At 41.1% G+C, this 22,270-nt stretch overlaps 1 protein-coding gene across 6 annotated transcripts in view; it reads left to right on the top strand.

Moving 5' to 3' along the window:
- MAGED1 (MAGE family member D1) overlaps positions 1-22,270 on the top strand; it is a 63,243-nt gene that overhangs the window by 39,575 nt on the left and 1,398 nt on the right. For 5 of the 6 annotated variants that reach the window (XM_058535881.1, XM_058535884.1, XM_058535886.1 and 2 more), the window contains 9 exons: positions 17,567-17,640; positions 18,383-19,105; positions 19,759-20,409; positions 20,538-20,601; positions 20,830-20,909; positions 21,081-21,172; positions 21,400-21,479; positions 21,571-21,613; positions 21,874-21,936. In XM_058535881.1, the coding sequence (XP_058391864.1) occupies positions 17,596-17,640; positions 18,383-19,105; positions 19,759-20,409; positions 20,538-20,601; positions 20,830-20,909; positions 21,081-21,172; positions 21,400-21,479; positions 21,571-21,613; positions 21,874-21,936 (1,841 nt within the window). In that variant the 5' untranslated portion in view covers positions 17,567-17,595. Of the gene's footprint in view, positions 1-16,897; positions 17,035-17,566; positions 17,641-18,382; positions 19,106-19,758; positions 20,410-20,537; positions 20,602-20,829; positions 20,910-21,080; positions 21,173-21,399; positions 21,480-21,570; positions 21,614-21,873; positions 21,937-22,270 lie in introns of those variants that run through there. The other variant, XM_058535883.1, reaches the window with a different exon arrangement.

Here is a 22,270-nt window from a genome sequence, read left to right on the forward strand (position 1 = left end):
GTGTTTTGCATAAAACTACTTATCCCAGACTACTGAGGCAAGGGCCATCTGAATACCCTGTGCCTCATGAATTATGAGTTTTTCTGCTCTGGATGGTGGAAATAGGCATGATTCACAGACCTGTTTGAACTTCTGACACTTGTTCTCTCTAATCTTTTCAGGTGGTTCTTTCCCCAGCCTAGGGTAGTTTCCTTATATACATTCACTGATCAGTACTCTGCTGAATACTTGATGGTGATCCTTCAAAGATCTCCAGAGTTCTCCCTATGTGCAGCTGTCTCCTTTTTGGTATTCTGTTCTCTGAACTTTAGCCACCTTGGTCTTTCTGGTCTCTTCTCTATCACCTCAACTAAGAAAATCCTTTGGGCTCTGACTGCATTCTCCCTCATTGCACCGCGAACTGGAAACTCTTCTAGGTTGTAAAGGCTGAGCTCATTTTTCCTCCGTCTCTCAGGGATCACTGTTTTTCATTGTCTGATGTCCAGTATCTTGAAAACAATTTTATTTCATATTTTTGTCCCCCTTTTTTAGTGTTTTTGTCAGGTTGGAGGGTAAATCCAGTCTCTGGCTTCTCTCTTAGGAAGCTATATGGTGGAGATTTGTTAGATAATTCTTTCCTTTCTTTTCCTTTCCTTTTCCTTTTCCTCTTCTTCTCTCCTCCTCTCCTCTCCTTTGAGCTGGTTGGTTCCCTCACTACTGCCAAGTATCAGATATGTGACAGTTGTATTTTTTAAATTTTTGTTATCAGGCAAGGAGAAAGAACCTGAATAAGAACAAGAAATTTATTCAAAATTATGGATTTAAGGAAGAATTTGGATCATAGAGAATATAACCGCATATTCTAAGGGTAACTCCTCATGACTCCAAACTTAAGAAACTTCTGAGTATAAGAGACAAGTTAAAGAGGCAGATTAACCTCCCTCCAAAGGATAGATGTTTAAGGCTTGGGATAGATACTCAGAAGATTGGCTCCCGGGCAGGGAGCTTCCAAGACTATAGTAAATATTAGAGTAACTGTGCTCTAATCTCAGACACTGTCCTACATGAGGACGAACCCATATGTGGGACAGGCAGCCCATGGTGTAGATCACATGGTTATAGCTTCAGCCCAATTTCAGAGATCATAAGTCACCAAGAAGGTCATGATTACAACATATGTAAAGAGCACTGAAGAACTTTTAGCCAGGCTTCAGATCTTGTTAACATCAGAAAATTCATCAGCAGAGATAAACCCTATGAATGTAGTGATCATGGGTGATCTTTCAACCACAGTTCAAATGTTATTCAGTATAGTTGAATACATAGTGAAGAGAAGCCATAGGAAGGAATGCAGTCAATGGAGAAAAGTCTTTAGGAGCTAGCCAAACCTGAGTAATCATCATAAATTTCAATCTGGAGAGAAACTGTTGAATATCCAAAATGTTTTAAAATACTCCCCTCTATTCTTATCCCATACAGGCTCCTCCCATCTGATTCTTTGGATCCCTCCTCACATGGCTTTGGCAAGGGAGTCGCATGTGCCTCTCTTCCCTCAAGGGAGAGGAAAACACTCTTTCCCAAGCCGAGGACTCATAACACTGTAAATTCTTCTCTAATTCTCCCTAGTCTCTAGGTACATTTGGGCTGAGAAGGACTAGAATAAGTGTTAGTAGCGTGACTAGTCTTCTGTCCCTGCATAACCCCTATAGGATTGCGTTCAGAACTCCTTGGTTCTCTTTAGCATATGGGGATACTTGGCATCTATTTTTTTTTTTTTTTTTAGCTATGTGGCTTTAACTAAAATTCTGAGGCAACTATAAAATTCCTATTTGGTATCCTGCTAAATTTATATTGTTTTCTTACTTCACACTGTAATAGAAGCATGCTTCTGTCATTAAAAACATCAAAATAATTGAGATTTTTTATAATTCCCCACTTAGAACGTAATCTTCAAAGGTAAATTGCTGAGAAAGCATAGATAATTTTTAGGCCCTAAATACACATTTCAAAATTAGTTTCCAGAAAAATGAATATTTATTTGGCTTTTGGATAGGGAAGGACATCGCTAGCATTAAAAAAAAAATGGAGGAAATGACAATGGAAAAGAAAGTAATGCTTTACATTTTTTCCTAGATCAAGAATTCACGAACAAAATTAAGAGGCAAGCCACAAGCTAAAAAAATATATTTGCAACAAATGTTAGACAGACGTGAGGTTAATATCCTTAATATTTAAAAAACTCTCACAGCAGAAGTACAGATGACTAATAAACACAGAAAGTGTGTTCCCCTTCATTAATCATAAAAGAAGTATAATTTAAATCAATTAAATATCATTTTGTCTATCAAACTGGAAAAGATATTTTTAAAGCAAATGCTCAATACTATCAAGGGTACATGAGAACTCTTCTACATTGCTAGTGTTGATAAAAATCTTTGTGGAAAACATTTTTGTATTATTGAATAGTGACCTTAAAATAGTTCATATCCTTTTGACCTAGTAATTTTATTTCTAATAATATACCATAGGAATTAACTGGAGATAGTGCACAGAGGTTTGTGGGGAAAAAGTCACCACAATGATAATCTAATGAACAAAAATAAGTGGAAACACTTTTGTTAATTAGTCAAGTAGGTAAATTTATATCATGAGATATTTCATAGTTATAAAGAAACTTGCAAAGGCTTTTTAATGTCATGGAAAATGTTATGTCAAAATAATTGTGATGTAACATTATGTGCTAAAAATAGTCTCAGGTGGAGTATATTAATTACCATTGTGCCTGTGGGTGTGTATGTGTGATGTTGGAGTTGGTATAGACCATTTTCCCAATGTTCTTCAGATGATCCTTGCTTCATAAAATGAAATCAGGAAATGCCATAAGCTAAAGTATGTGATCACTTGTCTAAGTCCAGCCCCATATCTATTATAGTTGTTAATGCTTCATGATTCTCAAATTAGGTGGTTTATAAGTTTTACATTGATGCTGAACATTGAGGAAACATATGGAGCAAAGTCATATCCCAGGTATCTGAGAACATTCAGATGTGCCTCTGGATTTTCCATTGCAAATGACAGAGGGCTTCTGTGTCACAAGATACCAAGAGCCCATCCAGTAAGATCATCTGATGAGATATCAAACAAATATCCTCAAACTGTGCTTGGCAGTTCTACTTTCAGGCTTCCTCCTCTTGTCTCTTCTGATAACCTTCTACTTATTAATGGAATGTTAATTGCTATGGTAATGGGAGTGAGGAATTAACTGGAAAGGAATTGCACAGTATGAAGGAAGGTGTAACCTATTTAAGTTTATGCCAAAATCATTTGATGTAGTCTTGAGACATCACTTTGCCTGCTCTCGTGATGCAAATTGGCATCAAAAACTCAGTAAAGTTTCTTAAAATTGTGCCAGTCTGACTGGACTCAGTTTTGTTTACATTAGACTGAGATCCATTAGTCCTTGAAAGCAGGTAATATGTGTTTTTGTTCATCATTATTTCCCCAGCACTTACCACAATACATAGCACCTGGTAGGCATACTTTAAAATTTCTTTTTAAAATTCTTACACATATGTAAATAAAAGAGATAAAATCAAGTTAGCTCTAGTCCAAAAAACATGGAAGAGGAATTTAAGAATTCTGTAGTGCTAATTTTGAGGCACCATAATGTTTTATATTTGAGCCTCAATGTATAGTACCCATGTAGATGTTTCAAGAAGAACCCATTACTTTGTTTGAATATTCTATCTTTCACTTAGAAAGGGGTATTATAATCTCATGCTGTGATTTTGATTTTATTATTATTTCTTCTTGCACATCTGTAAAATGATGATTTGTATATTATCTTATTTACATTATGCAGTGAAATTTTTATCGAAAATAATGTTTTGCCTTAAAGTACTATGTCTGATATTAATACATCTTTTGTTTATTAATTGTGTGCCATAACTTATTCCATCCTTTATTTTTATTCTTGCTATATATTTATGTTTGAGATATTTATCTTGTGAATTGCATATAGTCATTTAATAATGGAAAAATGTATTGCATACATTTCCTTTGATTAAAGCATCCCAAAATATCTATAATTACAGTTTTGATTTCATCTTTGAAAGAAAGCTTCATTTATTCTTTCTCTAATGCTCTTCCTGTCTTTATGTAGTTACAAGTTTCTGCCCTATGTCATTTTCCCTCTGCCTGAAGAAAATCTTTTAACACTTCTTGTAGGGCAGATCTACTGGTGATGAATTCCTTCAGTTTTTGTTTGTCTGAGAAAGTCTTTATTTCTTCTTCACTTTTAAAGGATACTTTTTCTAGATATAAAAATCTGGGTTAGTGGGCTTTTTTCTTTTAACATTTTAAATATTTCACTCCACTGTTCTTGTTTGCCTGGTTTCTGATGAGAAATCTTCTGTAATTCTTATCCTTATTCTACTATAAGTAAGATATTTTTTTCCTCTGCCTTCTTTCAAGATTTTCTCTTTGTCTTTGGTTTTCTGCAGTTTGAATATGATGTGCCTCCATGTAAATTTTTTAGTATTTACCTGTTTGGTGTTCTCTGAGCTTCCTGGATCTGTGATTGGTTGTCTTCATTAATTTTGGAAAATTCTTAGTGATTATTATTTGCAATACTGCTTCTGTTCCAGTCTCTCTTTTTTCTCCTTCTGGTGTTCCAGTTATGCACATGTTGCATCTTTTGAAATTGTCCCACAATTATTGAATGTTCTGAGTTTTTTTTATTCTTTTTCCTATTTACATTTCAATTTGGGAAGTATCTCTTGACCTATCTTTAAGCTCACAGATTCTTTCCTCAGCCATGTCTAGTCTCCTAAGAGTCCATCGAAGGCATTCTTCATTTCTGTTATGTTTTTTTTTTTTTTTTTTTAATTTCTAGCATTTTCTTTTGATTCTTTCTTGGAATTTCCATCTCTCTGCTTATATTACCCATCTGTTCTTGCATGCTGTTTGCTTTTTTCATTAGAGCCTTTAACATATTAATTATAGTATGTTAAATTTCCTGTCTGATAATTCCAACAGCTCTGTCATATCTGAATCTGATGCTTGCTTTGTCTCTTCAGACTTTTTCTTCTTGCCTTTTGGTGTGCTTTGTAATTTTTTGTTGAAAGCTGAACATGTTGTATTAGGTAATGGGAACTGAGATAGATAGGCCTCTAGTGTGAAGACTTATGTTAATCTTGCTAGGAGTTGGGCTTTGTTTAAAGTTTCCTTTGGCAATAGGTGCTAGAGGCTTTATGTTCCTCTGACGTCCTTGATTTTGTTTCCTCTCTTGCGTTTAGACTTCCTTAAGTACTCTTCCTTAGAGAGTCTTTGTCTTGCAGCTCATTCAGTTATAAGGCACTGTTACTATACTGGAGCCCTCCTGTTGGTGTAGTGATATGATATGGGGGAAAGAGTGTTTCATAATATTTAAATTAAATCTCAGTGTTTTAGTGGGCCTGTGACTCTGGCCTGTGACTTTTACAGGTATTTCTTCTTGTATAATCCCCCTCTCCTTGCCCCTACCCTAGATGAGAAAGGAAAGCCAGAAGGAGCTGGAGTGAGAAGAATGTCCCTCCTCCATGGCTCTGTTCCAAGGCTCTGGTAGTCTTTCCTCCTGGAAAGTGTTATGCAGAAGGCTCTGGGCATATTTCACAAGGATATTCACAAGGACTTTTCCCCTCCTGCCAGGGCCACAAGGGTGTCTTTCTTGGATCTTCACTGTGAGAACCTGGTGAGATTCCTGGAAGTAAAGCCCATGAAACTGTCTCTCCCACCAAGACTACCACTCCCGGCAGTTTCTCACTCTCACTCTAATCCACACTCAGCCTCTAGCGATTTGTCAAAATTATTTTTGAGGTGTTCCTACAAGTTTGTGACTCTAGTGGCTTTTGCTTTGGGAAAGCAGATCTTGTCTGTGACTCTGGATTTGCCTGTTTCTCAAGATTTCAGGGTGATGGTTTCCTCTGAAACCTCATTTATCTGTTGGGTCCAAGAAAAGTCATCGATTTTTAGTTTGTTCAGCTTTTTGTTGTTGTTAGTGCTTGTTTTCAAGGCTTTGCCTCTAGCCTCACATCGATTCTGTTGAGACGAAAAGCAGAGGGAAAGCAAGGAGTGAGTAGATAGTGTGGGTTCCTGAAAAAATGAGAAACTTAGGCTCTGTATTCCAAGGATGGGAAGAAACCCCAGATAGGTTTGTAAGATCCTCTAGCAATGTGGCCTTGGGCCTCACTTCCTGGGTAAGGCCAGGAGCGGACAAGACTACAAAATAGAAATGGCTATGTGGTGTCTGTAGGCATTCTGAGTCTTAGGCCTCCTCACATAGTTTCCCTCAGCTCAGAGTATTATGGGAGTATAAGAAGAATGTGGTAGGCAAAGACAGCCTCACAGAGATGAACAGGCCCCAGCGTATGATAGGAGCAGCAGAATATTTTCCATATATATGAGTGGTATGTGACACCCTCAGAGAGAGTCAGACTCCAAAGGGGCTTTAGTAAAGAATGAGGCTCAACTCAACAGCTACCTGCTTGGAGAGACATTGGTGAACCAGATACGACATGAATGCCAGCATGGATATATGATACTCAACAGATATTATGCATCCTGATGTTTTGATACTAAGATCCCATAACTTAGACACAATTCCCAAGAAAGGGATGAGGGGAACTCCATACTGCTAGAGATTGAGTTTCAACCACTCAATATATTGGGAACTTGACATAGAATGTAAGTGAATTGCAGAAAAAAAGAAAACTTGCATTTCCTGCATACCTAAATTTGTCAGATAATATCCATACCTGATGAACAACTAGCAGCAAAAAGTACGTGATAAGTGCTGAGTGTCCAAACAAATTTATCTATTCAAAATATGGGGCACATGGCTTTTATTAGTTGAAAACCACAGTGCCAAGAGCAACATCATGTGAGAAATGACCTCTGGCAATTTGATGGGTACCAAATATAAAGGGAACTGGATATTTGAGGAGAAAAAAGGGGGAACTTCTAACATTCAATATTCTTCTCTCTGCAGAATGAAATCTGCCATTAGTAAGGTGTGAGTCCACATCATTTATTCTTCTTCCTGTCCCTGTCCCTCTTACTTCAAATACTTTTCTTTTCTCCTTAGTTATTTCCTCTGTTCCCTCCTTCCTCTTTTTCTTCCTTTTCCTTGTTTATTTTCCTTTCTTCTTCATCTACTCCTTAACTTCTCTATCTCTTTCTACTTCCCTCTCACACTCTTCCATCCTACATCTCTTCTCCCTTCTGCATTCTACTTCCTTGTTCTCTTTTCTCCTATTTTTTCTGTGTCAACTTAGTATCCATTTTTTCTCTATTCTTATTTCTCTTTATCATAATAATTCCATTTACTTGCAACTGCTATTTTTATTTATCCTTTCTCTTACCACTATTTTCTTCTTTCTTCTTTCCTTCCTCCCCCTCTTCCTCTTCAACCCCTCTCTTTTCGACTTTTCTCTCCCCGTTTCTTCCTCTCTTCATGCTCCATTCTAACAAGATGTGAAAAGTGAGAGAATAGAATGAAATCAAGTTATGCTTAAAATGGTAGAATCGACAGGGATAGATGATGGATTAGATTTGAGAATAAGGGGGAGAGAGACATTATGAATAACTCAAATAGGAAGAGAAATAAACAAAATATGATTTTTAAAAACTACTTATAAAAAAGCAACAAACATTCTAAATGGTGAAATGATAAAGTCATTTCAGAAAAATGAAAGAGATGTTACTTATTGAGATTATTACCCAATATTGTTCTTGATGTTTCAGTAAATCATATAAGACAAAATAAGTGCTATATATATGGTAAAACAAGTGATCAAATTATTTATTTTTCTTATAGAATGATTGTACATTAGAAATCCCAATAGTTGTAATTTTTAAAAAAGCACTAGAATTGGGGACTTCTGCTTCCAGCAGGAAGGGTTAATGGTATAGATGTACTTGTCCCTATTCATCCTGGGCATTATATATAAACTAAACATGAGAAGACCCTGAAAGTTGGAGATAAGATGACATATTCTCTAGGGAACTTGGATCCCAAGGAACGACATGGTGGTGAGTTCCCTAGGTTTTCTTTTTTTCATGTATATCCGAGACCAGATGCTGGAGGAGCTGACAAACTGGAAACACCAAAGGTCACAGACCAAAAGATAAGCCCCAATGTAAGTCTGCTGTCTCTATCAGCATAGCAATACAAAAAAAAATTGATAGACAATAACTTTTCTACTGTAGCTAAATACAAGAGGACAGACTGTGGCCCCACTCCTACCAACAAAAACCAACTAGAGACCCTATACTTCCATCCTTTCCAAGCTGTAATGAGGTTTCCAATCTCCTGACAGAGTGTCAGAGAAGGGCAAATGGAGTGTGGGAACAACCCAATCCCCACAGTGTCAGAGACCATGTGGGGAGCTTGGATCTCCATCCCTAATGTATGATAATGACATACTCCTCCCCCTAACCAATGGGATGGTGTCAAAAGAAGGCTTGGTATAGAGTCAGAATTTTTATCACTACCCAGTACTAACAGTGATACACATTCATCATGTAATTAGGCACCCACGTCTCTCCCAGTCAGGGTGGTGTCAGTTCCAGTATGGAACTAGAACTCTCACTTAGCCCTCAGTAACGAGGGGCCCTTTCTCTCAGGTGTCAATGGAGGCTGAATGGGAATGTGGACTTCCACCCACATGTGATAAAACAGAAAATTTAAATAAAATTCAGATCCTCATAACATAATATGCAGAATATCCAGGATTCAATTAAAAGTCACTTGTCATTTCAAGAACTATGATAATCACAACTTGAATGAGAAAAGTTAGTCAACACACACCAACACCAAAATGACACAGATATTAGACTCATCTAACAAGGATTTTTAAACAGCCATCATAAAAATGTTTCAGTGAGCAGTTGTGAACAAATGAAACATCTTAGAACAAATGAAAAAATAGAAAGTCTCAGCAAGGAATTAGAAAAATCTCTAAAGAAATAGAAGATATAAAGAAAAATCAAAGAAATTTAAGAACTGAAAAATCCAATAAATGAACTTAAAAAAAAACCCTCAGTGGATGAGCTCAACAGCAGAATAAGATGACAGAAAAACGAATCAGTGAACTCAAAGATCGAATAATAGAAATTATCCAATCTGACCAATAGAGAAAAAATAGACTGAAAAACAAAAATAAACAGAGCCTCAGGCACTTGTTGGACTAGTACAAAAGATTTAACATAAGTGTCATCATAGTCACAGAAGAAAAGAGAAAGAAGGGCTAAAAAAATGGCTGAAAATTTCCCAAATTTGGAAAAAAGCATAATCCCATAGATTTCAAGAAACTGAACAAACTCCAAATAGGATGAATTCACACCAAGACATATCATTTTCAAAACTCTGAAAGCTAAAGACAGAAATAAAATATCTTGAAAGCCACCAGAGAGAGAAATGACACTTTACCTATAGGAGAACACCAAATTGATGACAGCAGATTTCTCATTAGAAACCATGGAGGCCATGACATTTTTCAAGTGCGGCAAGAAAGGAATGGGCAACGTGGAATTATATAACCGATGAAAATATTCTTTAGTAATGAAGAGGAAATCAAGACATTTTCAGAAGTAGGAAAACTAAGAGAATGTGTCACCAGCCTACCTATCCCAAAAGAATGGCTAAAGAAAGTTCTTGAAAAAGAAAGGAAATGATAAATGAAAGAATCTTACACCATCAGTAAGGAAGAAAGAACACCAAAAACAGTAAATTATGGGTAAACATAATAGACTTTCCTTTTCCTTTTGAGTTCTCTAAATTATGTTTGATGATTGAAGCAAAAATTATAACACTATCTGTAGTTCTCAAAGTATGTAAAGGAAATATTTAAGACAATTATATATATATATATATATATAAATTATATTATAAGTGATGGTAAAAGCATGTAAACAGAGGTAAGTTTTCTAAACTTCACTAAACTGGTAAAATGTTGACTGTGATACATTACATGTATGTGATACTTATAGCAACCACTACAAAAGGTTATGCAAAGCTATATAGTCAAAAACATTATAGATAAATCAAAATAGAATTTGTCTTAGTCCATTTGGGCTGCTATAACAAAATACCACAGACTGGGTAGCTTATAAACAACGGAAATTTCTCACAGTTTGGGAGTCTGAGAAGTCCAAGGTCAAGGCACCAACGTGGTTGCATTTGGTGAGAGCCCTCTTCCTGATTCATAGCTGGCACCTTTTCACTTTGTCCTCATGTGGTAGAAGGGGCTAGAGATCTCTCTGGAGCCTTTAAGGCACTAATTCCATTCATAAGGGCTCTACCCTCATAACCTAAGCACCTCCCAAAGGCCTACCTCCTAAATACTGTCATCTTTGGGAGTTAGGATTTCAACATAGAAATTTTGGAGGAACACAAACATTTAGATCATAGCAGAATTCTACAAAAAAGATTAACTAACAGGAAAGCAAGCGAAAGAAAACAGAGAAATGAAAAATAGAGAAAAAAACATAAAATGAAAAATAAAAAGGCAGACCTAAGCTCTAATATATCAACAATTCAATTCTATGTAAATGGTCTAAATACACCAATTAAAAGACAGAGATTGGCAGAGTGAATAAATGAACATTACCCAATTATATACTGTGTATAAGAAACTCAGTTCAAATATAATCATAAAATTAGATTGAAAGTAAAAGGATGTTAAAATATATACCATGCAAATATTAATCAAAAGAAAGCAAGATTGGTGATATTAATAACAATGTAGACTTCAGAGCAAAGACATTTACCATGGACAGAGAGGGATAAAGGATCAATTTACTAAGAAGACATAGCAATCCTAAATGTGCATACAGCAAACAACAGAGATGCAAAGTATCCAAAAGAAAAACTAATAGAACTGACAGTAAAAATAGACAAATCTACATTCATAGTTGGAGACTTCAACACCCATTCCTCAACAATGGATAGAACAACTAGAGAGAAAATCAGCAAGGCTATAGAAGAACTCAGCATCATCAACCAACAGGATCTAATTGATATTTATAGAACGCTCAACAACAGCAGAATACACAAAACTCTGATGAAGAAATCAAAGATGATCAAAATAAAGGAGAGACATACTGTATTCATGGATTAGAAGAATTAACACTAGAAAGATGTTAATTCTCCCTAAATTGACATACAGGTTGAATGCAATTGCTATCAAAATCACAGCAGGATGTTTTGTAGGTATAGATTATTGTAAAGTATATGGAAAAACAAAAGAACTAGAATAATAGATAAAATAGTTCTGAAAAAGAATAAAATTCTACCTAATTTCAAGACTGTTGTATAGCTATAGTAGTCAAGACTGTGGTATTGGTGGATGAACAGACATATAGATCAATGGAATAGAACAGAAAACTCAGAAATAGCCTCACACAAGTATGACCAACTGATTTTTGATAAAGGTGCAAAAATAATTCAATAGAAGGATTGTCTTTTAAACAGATTGTGCTGGAATGATTGGATGGATAGCCATAGCTCTGCCTCTGTCATCCTCCCAAATGCACCTCGACCTAAACCTCACATCTCATTCAAAATTTAAATCCAAATAGATGGTAGACTTCTATATAAAAGTTAAAACCATAAAACTTTTAGAATATAACATAGGATAGAATCTTCAAGTCCTAGGGCTTGTTGAAGAGTTCTTAGAAATAGAAAGGAAAAAAGTCAATAAATTGGGCTTCCTCAAAATTTTGTATTGTGACTCTGTTTCGAGGATGAAAAGACAAGCTACAAACTGGGAGAAAATATTTGCAAACCATATATCTGACAAAGGATTCATACATAAAATATATAAATTCTCAAGATTCAACACTAAAAACAGAAAGAAAACAAACAATCTAATTAGGAAATGGGCAAAAGACATGAAGAAACATTTCATCAAAAAGGGTATATGGATGGCAAATAAGCACATGTTAAAAGTATTCAACATCATTAGCCATTAGGGAAATGCAAATTATAATCACAGTAAGTTATTACTTCACATTTATCAGAATGGCTAAAAAACACTGACAACAGATGCTGGCAAGGATTCGAAGCAAGTGGATCACTCGGACATTGCTGGTGGGAATGTAAAATGATACAGCCACTCTGGGAAAAATTGGCAGTTTCTGATAAAACTAACATGCTCTTGTACAACCCAGCAATTGCACTCTTGGGCATGTATCCCAGAGAAATGAGAACTTATGTTCACAGAAAAGATTGTGCACAAATGTTTATAGTAGCTTTATTCATAATAACCTCAAACTGGAAACCTTCCACATGCCCTTCAGTGAGTGAATGGTTAAATCAACTGTGGCACATCACTACCATGGTATAGTACTCAGCAATAAAAAAGGAACAAACCATTGCTACACACAACAACTTGGATGTATCTCACAGGCATTATGCTGAGTGAAAAAAAAAAGTCACTCAAAATGTTACATATTGTATGATTCCAATTTTATAACCTTCTTGAAATGTTGAAATTATAGAGATGGAGAACACATTAATGGCTGCCAAGGGTTAGGTTCAGTGGAGGGAAGGGAGGTGAATGTGTCTATAAAAGGGTAGTTCAGGGAAATCTTTGTGGTGATGGAATAGTTCTGTATTTTGGTTGCTCTGGTGATTACTATAGAAACTTCCACGTGTGCTAAAGTAACATAGAACTATACACATATGTCATACTAATGTCAATTTCTTGGTTTTGATATTGTATTATAGTTGCATAGATGTACTTATTGAGGGAAGCACCTGAAGGGGTACATAGGACTTCTCTGTACTATCTTTGTAATTTCCTGTGTATCTATAATTATTTCAAAATAAAAAGTTTTTAAAAATTTTTTAAAGTAGTAGAATTTATAAAATAATTTGCTAAAAGCAGCTGGCCCAGCTGTATTTCAAGAATTATGCCACAAGTATTAGCTGGTTAGATACCATTACTGCCACCACTGAACACTGGATACTGGATGCTGCCCTTGGCCTTGCTACCAATGCTGCTCCTAGAAACTGGATTTTCTTGTGGCTGCTCCTCTCACTACCACAGATATGGCATTGAATTCCATTATTGCACCTTTGAATCACTCCTTTCAGACCAAGCGTTAGTTTAGATTTGTGACTATGCAGTGAAAGAATTGACTTGGCAGGTCTGGGGTGTTCAAACCCTGTGCATTCCGAAAAAATGTCTGCACCTTCCAAAGAAAAGTTCAGCTCTTAACAAGCTCCTGGGAGATTACCGCTAAGCCCTTGGAATATCCTGCCTGATTAGAGTGTCTTTATTCACCTGGGGCTTTAGGTCACACCAGATAGTTTATGTTAACAGTGTGATATATAGTGGGGCCTAGGGCCTTGTGGTATTAGTTTGACCTCTACACAGGCGGGAGACTGAGTAACTAAGGTCAGCCATGTAGGTGTTCCTTGCCTACCTAACTTGATCCCCAGTAAAATCCTGGGGAACCAAGGCTCAGGTGAGCTTCCCTGGTTGTCACACATCTTGCTGGGAAAATTAAGCACTGGCTGTACAACTCCACTGAGAGAGGACAACTGAAAGCTCATGCCTGGTCTCTCCTGGACTCTGCCCTATGTGCCTTTTAGCTTTGCTGATTTAAATCAGTATCCTTTCACTATAATAAACTATAGCCATGAGTATAACACCTTTTCTGAGTTATGTGAATCCTTCTAGTGAATCATTGAACCAAAGGGTGGTCTTCAGGACTCCGCCACACTGGTAAATCTTAGATCACATTCTGTTAACTGCTAAGGGAATGTGAAAAAGTGAGAAGCCTTTGTGGCTTTTGCAGTTGAAACTATTATGTAATATAGAATATACACACTGTATTACCTTACTAAAACATGGGGGAAAAATTTGAAATACATCTAGCCCTAAGAATTTTCAAGAAGCATCTGTAAGACTGTATAAAGAAGTTCTAAAAATCAATGAAACAGATACCACCAGAAAAATAGGTAAAAGATTTGCACAAGTACTTTACAAAAGAAATCTAATAGATCCATTAATATATGAATATGTATTCCACTACTTATCAGAAACGTAAATTAAAGCCACAAGGAGATACCAATAAAATACATATCAGATTGGCAAAACATTGGAATAGTCTTATAATACCAAGCACTGTAGAGTATGTCAAACTTATTCCCAGGTATCTGGTGTCATAGGAATAAAAAACATTAAGCATTAAAATACAAGGATGTATGCACAAGTATTTTATTGCATGTTGTTTGTGCAAAAAAAATAAAATTAATGACCATCAGTGGGGAAATGGTTGAATACATTATGATACATCCCTATCATGGAATACTATGCAGCAATGTAAAAGAATGAATCAGAGGTAGACTAGCATTAACTAAGATAAATCAGATGCATTAAAGTGTATATAATATGATCTTAATTTTTGTAAAACAATAGAAAATACGACTTTTTGAACATGGAAGGATATAAAAATGGTTGTTAAAAATGCATGTCTGGCAGATGAGGGTAGAGGTGAAAGAAAGGAGTGGAAGGCAGTAAGCAAAAGAATGCAATTTAAAATATTTATGGCATATATAATATCCCATTTATGTAAGAATATATATGTATAAAATGTTATATGAAAAGGTAGTATCAAAATCTTAATAGCAGTTATCTCAAGGTGGTGAGATTTAGAATGACGTTTACTTAATTTCTGAAATATTTAGGTAATGTTTGAATTTTTAATGGTGAATATGCATTATTTCTATAATGAGGAAAAGTAAGTGAATTCATCATGGGAAAGAAGAAAGAATGCTTCTCAGGTTTCTTGCTTGAGCAACAGGGTGGATGGTGGGATTCATTAATTCATTAAACAGATATTTTTTGAGCATATAAAGTATGCCAGGCATCGTTCTAGGTGCTGGGGATGCAGCAATGAATAAAACAAAAATCCATCTCCCTAAAAGGCTTTTATTCTAACAGAAGAGAAGGGCATGACTAAAGGAGAAACACACAGTGTTGGTAAGGAGGAGGATATATACAAAGGAATCAGTTTCGGACTTGTTAATTTTGAAAATACTGAGACATATCCAATTGAGAAGTGAGATATGCAGTTGGATTATGGATCTAGAATTCATAGGCCAAGTCAAGACTGGAGATACAGATATGAAAGCAGATAGCATATAAAATGGTGTTTCAGACCTCCTTTTCTGAGTCTAATCACGTCCCACTGCAGACACTTGACAGAGGAAGTGCTGGGGAAAAACAGGCCGCTGACAGGGGAGGTTGCTATGCAACAGATGAGGAAAGTCATCCAGCCAGGCAGATTTGATGTTGGCCCTTGGGGACCGAATGCTGTGGTCTGTCCTAGCATTAGCTTCCTTTCATATGCAGACTCCTGACAGGAGCTGATGCCAGAACACATGTGAAATGTACAAAGATCTACCTTGGATTTGGAAATGTATCAGTTCAATTTGGGTCACCTCACATCTGTATATCGTTTTCTGCCTTTTTGAGTCTCTCCAGTCATCCTGGAAGTATAGCAGCATGTGTGTCCTTGGGAAGGACCCCCGTAAGTGCTACTTGTGCTTCCCATTTTGCATATTGAGAAGCTGGGCTCCGAGAAGCGATGTGACCTGAGGGGGCTCACACAGCTAGTCACAGACTGGCCCTGCACTCCATCCCAGAAATTGAGGCCCAGCCCTGGGGAGAAGCAGGGCAAACATTTACTCTGAATCAGGGCTTGCCATGGCTCAGACACACAAGTGCCTGATTGTCCTGGCCACTCCAGGGGGCACCAGGAAAGCCTCAGGGGCAGCGTGTTTGTGCCACTCACAGCAAAGAGGCCAGACAGTCAGAGCAGGCAGTGGACCCCAAGGAGAAAGGGCTCTACCTGTGTCCTCCGGGATGCAAAGCAGGAGCTTAGGTCTCAGAGAACACAAACCTTGCTTGTTTGCGACAGATGTTGACAGGGCAGAGGAGGTGGGGGATGGATCTGTTCAAATTGAAGAGGGGAGGGAGCCTCAGTCCCCAGGCCAGAACTAGTGGAACATGGGTTTTGGAGTCAGGAAGATCCAGGCTCACATTTTGCATTTTCTGTTTACTGGCTCTGTGGCCTTGTCTAGTTCATGCAGTGTGCCTGTGCCTCAGCATCTTCATCTGTAAAATGGAGATGCTGGCATCCACCTCCCAGGGCTTCTGTGAGAGGAAAACATGACCTAGCACAGATCCTGCTGTGATGTACAAGCTGTGCCCTTCCCTCCCCTCCTCCCCACCTCCACATACAAAATAGTCCATGGCTGGAGCTGCACAAAATGCAGGAGAGTAGCTAATGTTTATGAGTCTGGGAGCTGTTGAGGGGGATCATGTAGTCACGTGGCAGGCACGGCATCTTTCTACCTTCAATAGTGTATTTTATCTGGCCATACCTTTTCCTTGGTCCCAAAGTAGATGAGCTTAGCGGGAGCCTAACACTGGTTGCAATTAGAGACCCCACACAGAGACCTCCTTAATAGTGACCTAAGTGGTGCTAGGCAAGGGGGTGGAGATGCATACCGACCAGACAGGAGAGGCCACGAGAGGGGAGGGATTGAACAGAGACGCATTGCGGAAAAGGTAGGGGGCCGGTGTGCGGGGCAAGGGGTGGGATCTAGAGGCACAGCGCATCTGTTTGGGGCAGGGGATAGAGAAGAAGGGGAGGGACCATTGTATACTGTCGACCTGGTTGGTGGTGGGTTAGTGTGTTGGCAAAGGGGCGGGACTACTTCCCACTGCACATGCGCACCGCGGTCTACAGGACGAAGCTTTTGTTGGGGAGGCGACCGAGACGCTAATTTGGTCGGTCAGTCTTGCGCATGCGCACAACCATCTGAGGCGGTGGGTGGTATATTAGGCGAAGAGGCGGGGTCGTCCTAGCTGCCGCGCTGGCATTTTCTCCTGGACAAGGAGAGGGTGCGGCTGCTGAGAGCCGAGCACTGCAATCCCGATCCTCTGAGTCGTGAAGAAGGGAGGCTGCGAGGGGGTTGGGGTTGGGGCCTGAGGCAAGGTGAGATTTAGCCCCCAGACAGGGCATTTGCCCCCTGGTCGCCCCCCCCCCCATTTTTCATCCCGATCCCTTTACCCTGGATTCTGATCCCCCTTCCACTCCCCAAACCTCGATTCACACTCCTCACCCGATCCTCCCTTATTCAGAACGCCTGTTCGCTCTCTGAACCCTTCCCATCGTTCAAAATCTGCACAGATTTCTCGACCTCGATCTGTACTGTTATACGATTCCTCTTGATTCGAAACCTCTATTCAATTTTCCAAATGCGAATCCCAACCCAATCCCCCTGGATTCAGAACTCTTACCAGCTTTCGGAACCACGATTTGAAGGTTCTCCCTGTCAGTAGCTTCTCGGGATTCAGAACCGCCATCCGGACACTCATTCACTTTTCCCACTCCGATCCTGCCCCTTCCCCTCACATTCAGCACCTCATCCGCCCGCACAATCAAACCCCAAACACCCCTCCCGCATTCGGTCGTTCATATTTGCCCTCTGTAATATAACGCCCAGTTCCTCCCCCACATCCCCCAGGCTCTGCTCTTGCCAGAGGGACAGGAGCTATGGCTCAGAAAATGGACTGTGGTGCGGGCCTCCTCGGCTACCAGGTGAGATCTCCACTCCCCACCCCACCATTTCCCTAGCCGACAGGTCCCCCCTGGGCCCCTTTGCCCACCATACGCCTAGACCTGATTTTGCCGTCTTCATGCCTAGACTCCGTCGTCTGTCAAGTTCCCATGGTTTATCAACGGGGGGGGGGGGGCATCCCTTTTCAGCCATCAGTCCCTGCTCAGAGAAAGGGGAGACCCTGTTAGTAGTTAGGGCAATCTGCCCAGAGAATGCGGGCTGGGTAAGGAACCATTTTTTTCCATAGTCCTGACTCTTGTAGAGCAGTCTGCCGCCCCCTCCCCCAACCTCCCGCCTCCACCTTCTCTCTCTCTTGCATTCCCCACCCCCTGCGACCCCCCCAATTCTGCTCAACTCCTTGGGGCGACACCCTCACCCCACCCTGAGTCCTGAGTTCCCACCGCACCCTGCACCACTCTACTGTAACTTCACTCCTGGGCCAGCCCCTCCAGCTCCTCATTCCATTTCACCCCCACTCTTCATTCCGCCCCAACCCTCATTTAGCTCCTACCACACGTTTTGCGCCCAACCCTCATTTAGCTCCTACCACACGTTTTGTTGCCACTCCACCTCCCTTGCCCTTCTCTGGCCATCTAGATCTCTGCTTCAGCCTTTCTCTTTTTGCACCAACTGCCCGCCTGCACATCCCCTACACTGCTCCTGCCACCCTTCTGTTCCTGCTTCAGAGGCCCAGAGATTTAATTTTCCCCCCTGTATTTGCAGGCTGAGGCCTCGGTAGAAGACAGCACCTTGCTTATGCAGACCCTGATGGAGGCCATCCAGATCTCGGAGGCTCCACCTACCAACCAGGCCACAGCAGCTGCCAGCGGGCAGAATTCTAGTCACCAGAGTTCACGGCCCCCAACAGCCAGTGAGATGGCTGATATTCAGGCTTTAGCAGCTGCCGCTAGGCCTAACACAGCCTTTAAGGCCCAGAATGCCACCACAAAAGGCCCAAATGATGCCTATGATTTCTCTCAGGCTCTTAATGCCAAGGAGATGCCCAACACACCACCTAAGGGAGCCTTTAAGTCCCAGAATGCCACCCTTAAGGGCCCAAATGCTGCCTATGATTTTTCCCAGGCAGCAACCACCAGTGAGTTAACTGCCAACAAGTCCGGGATGGCCTTTAAGGCCCAGAATGCCACTAGTAAGGGGGGGCCAAATGCCACCTACAGTTTCTCTCAGTCTCTCAATGCCGGTGCGATGGCCAACACTCAGCCTAAGACAGCCTTCAAGGCTTGGAATGACACCACTAAGGCCCCAACAGGTGATACCCACACCCAGAATGTTAACCAGGCCAAGATGGCCGCTTCACAGGCTGACATAGAGGCCGACCCAGGTATCTCTGAATCTGATGGTGCAGCTGCACAGACATCAGCAGATGGTTCCCAGGCTCAGAATCTGGAGTCCAGGACTATAATTCGGGGCAAGCGGACCCGCAAGGTGAGATCTCTGCTAGCTCCACTTTGCTTTGGGCTCTCTGTTCTCTGAGGTTGTTCATTTGTCCTAAACAAAACAAAACAAATTATATATATAAAACTGCCTGTATTCAGCTAGGTTATGGGGAATGATAAGGTGAATATGATCGTTCCTGCCCTCTGAGTATCCACAGACTAATGGGGAGATGAGACATGGACACATAATATATACAATCTGTATGTGATTCAGTTTGCATTTTGATAGTAGCCACTAACCATAGTAGCCTAACCATATGTTAGGACTTGGGCTAGGCGCATTCACACAGGTTATCTCGTTAAATCCTGAAAGTTATCCAGTTTTATAGAGAAGGAAGCTGAGTGCCAGAGAAGTGAAGTGACTTGAGTGATTTGTCCAGGGTGGTACAAGCAGAGCCAGTGGTGGACATAGGAAGAGGAGAAGCTTCAGGCCCCACCCTTGGGTTGCTCCTGGCCTGATTCAGAGATGAAACTCCTGCCTGGAAGACAGTGAAAGACAAGCCCAGGACTCAGGGTGACCATTGGCTAGTGGGTCAGGCTGTCACTACAGGTGAGGGTTTTAGGGGGCCTTCCTGGAATAGATAGGGTGAGGACACAGAAACAACTGGTGACCCTGGACCTTCCTTCTCTCTGATGATGCAGATTAATAACTTGAATGTGGAAGAGAACAGCAGTGGGGATCAGAGGCGGGCTCCACTGGCTGCGGGGACCTGGAGATCTGCACCAGTTCCAGTTACCACTCAGAACCCGCCTGGTGCACCCCCCAATGTGCTCTGGCAGACCCCATTGGCCTGGCAGAACCCATCAGGCTGGCAAAACCAGGCAGCCAGGCAGACCCCACCAGCACGTCAGAGCCCCCCAGCTAGGCAGACCCCACCAGCCTGGCAAAACCCAGTTGCTTGGCAGAACCCAGTGATCTGGCCAAACCCAGTCATCTGGCAGAACCCAGTGATCTGGCCAAACCCCATTGTCTGGCCTGGCCCAGTTGTCTGGCCGAACCCTCTGGCCTGGCAGAATCCACCTGGATGGCAGACCCCACCTGGATGGCAGACCCCACCGGGCTGGCAGGGTCCTCCAGATTGGCAAGGCCCTCCTGACTGGCCACTGCCACCCGATTGGCCACTTCCCACTGACTGGCCGCTCGCACCTGACTGGATCCCCACCGATTGGCCAGTTCCACCTGACTGGCAGAACCTGCGACCCTCACCAAACCTGCGCCCCTCTCCCAACTCACGTGCCTCACAGAACCTGGGTGCCTCACAGCCCCGAGATGTGGCCCTTCTTCAGGAAAGAGTAAGAACTGTAACTCCTCAGTCACTTGTCCCCCTCTTGCTCTTTTCTTTGTCATCCTTCCATCTGTAATTCAACCAAGTTTTCTGTAAATATCTTACAACTTTAATAATTTTCTTTTCCCCTCCCAGGCAAATAAGTTGGTCAAGTACCTGATGCTTAAAGATTACACAAAGGTGCCCATCAAGCGCTCAGGTAGGCGTCTAGTGCCCTCTCCCATTTTTCTGCCCTTCCCCTCACCCCATGCTCTGTGGACATCCCTTTGCTTATATGTCCTCTCCCCGTCAATCCCCTCTTTCCATGACTGATTCTTCCTTTTTCACCTTTGAGGACCCAGACTATGCACCCCTCAGCAGGGCTGGCAAAGGGGTTGCAGCTCTGTGGCCCCTGCTCAGCTCAGGTGCTCCCTCCTCTCTCCTACAGAAATGCTGAGGGATATCATCCGTGAATACACTGACGTTTATCCAGAAATCATTGAACGTGCGTGCTTTGTCCTGGAGAAGGTGAGAAGGCAGCCCTGAGGAATAGGAATGATGGGAAAAGTCTTGATTTCAAAAATTCATGGCATTCCTACTGGACGTTTAGGGGCAAGTCTCACAGGGAGGTGAGTGACTGAGTATGGGTAGCTTGTGCTAGATTTTGTAGTTTCATAGTCTGTATTCTTCTTCCTGTAGAAATTCGGGATTCAATTGAAGGAAATTGACAAGGAAGAACACCTGTACATTCTCATCAGCACCCCTGAGTCCCTGGCTGGCATACTGGGAACGTAAGATTGGAAAGGAGATGGAACATTGCTTTTCTGAGTGGTGCTTTTTTTCTGGGAGTTTCAAGTAGGTCAGGGTCTAAGATTCAAGTTCACATAACAGGTCATGGGCAGAGCTGGGGTAGAATTATCCCTTAGCCGGGGAATACTGGAGAAGCTAGATAGGTAAGCTGCCTGGGGTGTCTCATGCAAATGGCGGCTGAAAATATATTCTTTTTGTGCTCCTTTAGGACCAAAGACACACCCAAGCTGGGTCTCCTTTTAGTGATTTTGGGCGTTATCTTCATGAATGGCAACCGTGCCAGTGAAGGTGAGTGGCTGGATCTGCACCTGGGAGTTGGCTGCAGCCTAATTTCCATGCTCATTTTCCGTCCCTTGTCTCCCCTTGCCTCCCCTCACAGCTGTCCTCTGGGAGGCACTACGCAAGATGGGACTGCGTCCTGGGTATGATTGGGCTCTCTCATCTCTTGCCTGTTTATATCATCTTTTGGCAACAGAGGATGGTCCCAGGATTGCATCAGCCTGGTGGTCTAAGGGGATTAGTTTGGGGACGTACAGAGCCCAAGGATGTGACCTGGGTGGATGGGGAAATAGTCCTGAACTCTGCCTCTTCTCTCATCTCTGACCTCTGTGCTGGAAAGCTCTTTTCTTTTCTTTGGGCAATCTCATAGTCTCTGATTATGTGTTCCTTTTTTTACTTTCAGAGTGAGACATCCTCTCCTTGGAGATCTGAGGAAACTTCTCACTTATGAGTTTGTAAAGCAAAAGTAAGTGATGTCTAAGGGGCTTTGTCTGGTCCTCATGAGTTCTGTATGTTGAAAGCTCTTCCCATGCTCATTTCTTACACTAATTATACCTATACATACACATTCAGAAACACCTATGTACTCAGGAGTATTAATTGAGCATGCTCCTTGTGGTTGGATTTTTCTGCAGTATAGTTATCTTGCAAGTGAAGCATGTCCACCATCCCCACAGTAGACATTTCCAAGGCTGGGCCTGGCTGAGGCTTTTGCACTGCAGTGTAATCATTGCAGTGGGCCTATCTGTGGCTCAGTAACAAGGTTACAAGAACCTGGAGCTAGAGCTGTGACAGAGAGG

The sequence above is a fragment of the Diceros bicornis genome, chromosome X (assembly GCF_020826845.1).
Source record: "Diceros bicornis minor isolate mBicDic1 chromosome X, mDicBic1.mat.cur, whole genome shotgun sequence".
NCBI classification, from domain to species: Eukaryota; Metazoa; Chordata; class Mammalia; order Perissodactyla; family Rhinocerotidae; genus Diceros; species Diceros bicornis.